General features: G+C 36.7%; 1 protein-coding gene across 5 annotated transcripts in view; it reads left to right on the forward strand.

Annotated features, from left to right (window-relative positions):
• Positions 1-617: 617 nt before the first annotated feature.
• LOC124948298 (protein-L-histidine N-pros-methyltransferase) overlaps positions 618-3483 on the forward strand; it is a 33831-nt gene continuing 30965 nt past the window's right edge. For all 5 annotated transcript variants that reach the window (XM_047491725.1, XM_047491720.1, XM_047491722.1 and 2 more), the window contains exon 1: positions 618-1328. In XM_047491725.1, coding sequence (XP_047347681.1) covers positions 1014-1328 — 315 coding nt within the window. In that variant the 5' untranslated portion in view covers positions 618-1013. The remainder of the gene's footprint in view (positions 1329-3483) is intronic.

Genomic DNA, 3483 nt, shown 5'->3' on the forward strand with positions numbered 1-3483 from the left:
AGCTCGCTTCTGCCATCCTGTAATCGCTATCGCGCATTCCAACAAATTCTAACTACAACGTCGACGTGTTCCGCGATTCACCTCGACGCGTTCTTTAACCTCTACCTATCGCGTCATCTCTCTTTCATTCCCATTCACCTCTTTTATTTCATAGTTACGCAGTTTCATTAACTCTTTCTATCTCGTACACGTACACATTTTCCTCTTTTTATTTCCCTCCTTCTCCTCTTTCTCTCTCTCTCTCTCTCTCGCATTCTATCTCGATCTATCTATATTTATCTCTCTACTGACAATGTTAACAATCGAAATGAATCAAGAATATGCATACGAATGAAAATATTATTATATTAATCGTTACGAAGATGAAATATAAAGATTGATAATCAATACCATACGATAAATATCCGTAATAATTTTCTATGGAACAATTTTAAATATTCGCGCTTATAACAAACGTACGAATCATAGATTTTCTACTTTATCGACGACATTGATAAATTCAAAAGATATTACGTGAGTTTCTTAAAAATCTCGATAGGTAGCATTGTATGCGTCCACCAACATGGCCACGTGCTAACGAGGGACGTGTTTACGCGAACGAATGCTAAAGAAGGAAAGAGAAAGAGAGAGAGAGAGAGAGAGAGAAAGGGAGAAAGAGAAAGAGAGTGAGTGAGTGAGTGAGTGAGTGAGTGAGTGAGAAAGAGAACGGTGAGGAAAAGAGAGAAGAAGAGGTTGAAAGATAGGCGTCGCCGTCGTACTTATTTTTCAAACGTGTGTATATAACGTATCGTTTTTCGTGACTGGTTCTCGCGTTCCTCGTCGCGACGACGACGACGGCAACAACGACGACGACGACGACAACGACGACGACAACGACAACAGCAATAACAACAACAACAATAACAACAATAACAGAAAGAAAAATGTTCTCATATCATTCTTGATCGACCTTTAGAGATCGACTACTTTTAACTACGTTGTTACTGGCGTTGCTGTTTCTCGCGGTGGTGGACATGGCGGGTATCGACGTACATCGTGTCCCTAAATGCACCTGCGAGGATAAAAATAAGGAAAATGTATTTGAACAAGTGGAATCGACGAGACGTCGTTTAGATACTCGCACGAGTTCATCAACAATAATAACAACGACGATTCCGACGCCGACACCGACGATGACGACGATGACTACGACGACGATGACGATGACGATGACGACGACGACGACGACGACGGTATCGAGAAATTATCGGCCACGTGGAAGTTTGGCTAGAGTTCTCTACGATAAACAAAGAGCCGACGAAAGATTAGAAGCATATGACAAAAGACAGGTAGGTTAGCCCGTGTAATATATCTCTTCTCTTTGATAATTATCACGAACAAAAAATGTTAGGTTATGATTCGTTATAACTTAAGCTAAGACAGAGTCATCTGTTTCCTCGTACTTTATCAGCGCGTCGCTCAATGTGAAACACCACTGTGACTCTAAAGCGCCTGCGTGTTTCATGTTTCCCGCCGCCTGAGGTCACGTCTGTCCTTCCAGGAACGTAACTATCAATGTTCGGTACCTTTAACTCATCCCCCATACTTCATCCATCGGTCCCTTCCTCTTCCCTTTGTTGTTCTTTTTTCTTGCGTTCCTTTTTTTTCTTTTCTTTTCTTTTCTTTTCTTTTCTTTTCTTTTTTTTTCTCATTCGAAACTCGCACTTTTTTCATCGTTATTGTTATATCGTTAAAAAAATTATTGATTATTAATTTCCAACGATTGTATATTATTCAACGATGATTAATATATATTAAATAACAAAAGTTTTTATTATATACGTATGATACGTATGTGTAAAAGTAAAAACAATTTTATTTCGGATAATAACAATCGTCATATGGGTTTAAATGAAATGACAAAAAAAAAAAAAAAAAAAAAGAAAAAAAAAAAAAAAAAAAAGAAGAAGTATTGAAAAGTATGAAAAAATGCATTGTGTATATAATTTTAATGGATTGTATATTTATAATCAATCGTATCGAATCTTTGATTAAATCGATTCAAGTTATCAATCTTATCATTCTCTATGATTCTGTACGATCATTCTGGATATAAATGGTCAATGCAAACAAGGTTATAGAGTATATATATTCGCGTTTATCCTATACACACATACACACGCACATAACACCACCACACACATGTATATATATCTGTTTATTAATACGAGTGGCGTATTACGAACGCTATCACTTATATTTATATATTCTTTCGAATCCAAAAGTCCACAAAGAGAGAAATCATTTATCTCCGCCGACGAATACAGTACTTTTTTAATTACGCTACGAAAATATGAAGAAGAGAGAGAGAGGGGGGTGGGAAGGGGGCAGGGTGAAAAAAAAGAAAAAAAAGAAAGAAAGACAAAAAAAATTCTTCCTCGAAAGATTATTTAAAGCGATAAAATTTCTTTATACATACGTACGTATATTTTGATCGTAATTTTGTTTTTCTTTCTTTTTTCTTTTTTTTTTTTTTTTTTTTTTTTTTTTTTTTTTTTTTCCAAGAATTTTAACGAAGGTCTCTCGATCTCCCCCCCCCCCTTTTTTTCTTCTATAAAGAAACGAGCTCTCTTTGAAATCCGACTCACACATACACACACACACACACACATAGACACATATGCACACACTTTTTTACCAAACAGTAGATAATTGTTGTTGAAGAGGGTGGGTCGAGAGGAGAGGAATAAGAAGGTGGAGGAAGAGGAGGAGGAGGAGGAGGAGGAGGAGGAGAAGGGAAATGCGAGATCCGTGTCGAGGTAGGTAAAGGAAAGAGAGGAGATAGTAATAATTAGTACAATTACCGCACAAGGCCGACCACCAACTCTATCCTCGCTTTTCTGAGACGATCCTGCTCGAGAGTCAAGACCGTGCTCGGTAATTATGGGATAATTACGTCCTCGATATTCCTGAAACATCTTCGAAAACGCCTGGAGCTAAGTCTCGGACTCCGGAGTCTGGCTCCGCGTGAACCAAAACCTGGATCTCCGACCTATTTATAATTGTAAAGTCTTTCCCGAAACTTTCGATTATTCTAATTTATTCGGTAAAAAAAGAAAAAGAAAAAAGAAAAAAAAAGAAAAGAAAAAAAGAGAAAAGAAGAGCGAAAAAAAAAGAAGAGGAAAAAAAAACGAATATTTGATAAGAACGAATATAATTCTTTAATATTCATGTATACGATTCATCGGATGTCAATCGATTATTTATATATCATTTCATTAACAATGATCTTGATCGAATAAGATTTTTAAAAAATCTCTCCCCTCTCTCTCTCTCTCTCTCTTTCTTTCTCTCTCATTCTCTCGCTCTCGTGCATAACTTCGTTACGTAGTTAAAAGAAAAAAAGAATTATTAAACTTTTTTTCCCTCGACACTGAAATTATTCGACGCGCGCGTTTACACGATCGTACGAAAGAATTAATTGATTTTTATATCGATCAACGA

This window comes from Vespa velutina, chromosome 4, assembly GCF_912470025.1.
Source record: "Vespa velutina chromosome 4, iVesVel2.1, whole genome shotgun sequence".
In the NCBI taxonomy this organism is placed as follows: Eukaryota; Metazoa; Arthropoda; class Insecta; order Hymenoptera; family Vespidae; genus Vespa; species Vespa velutina.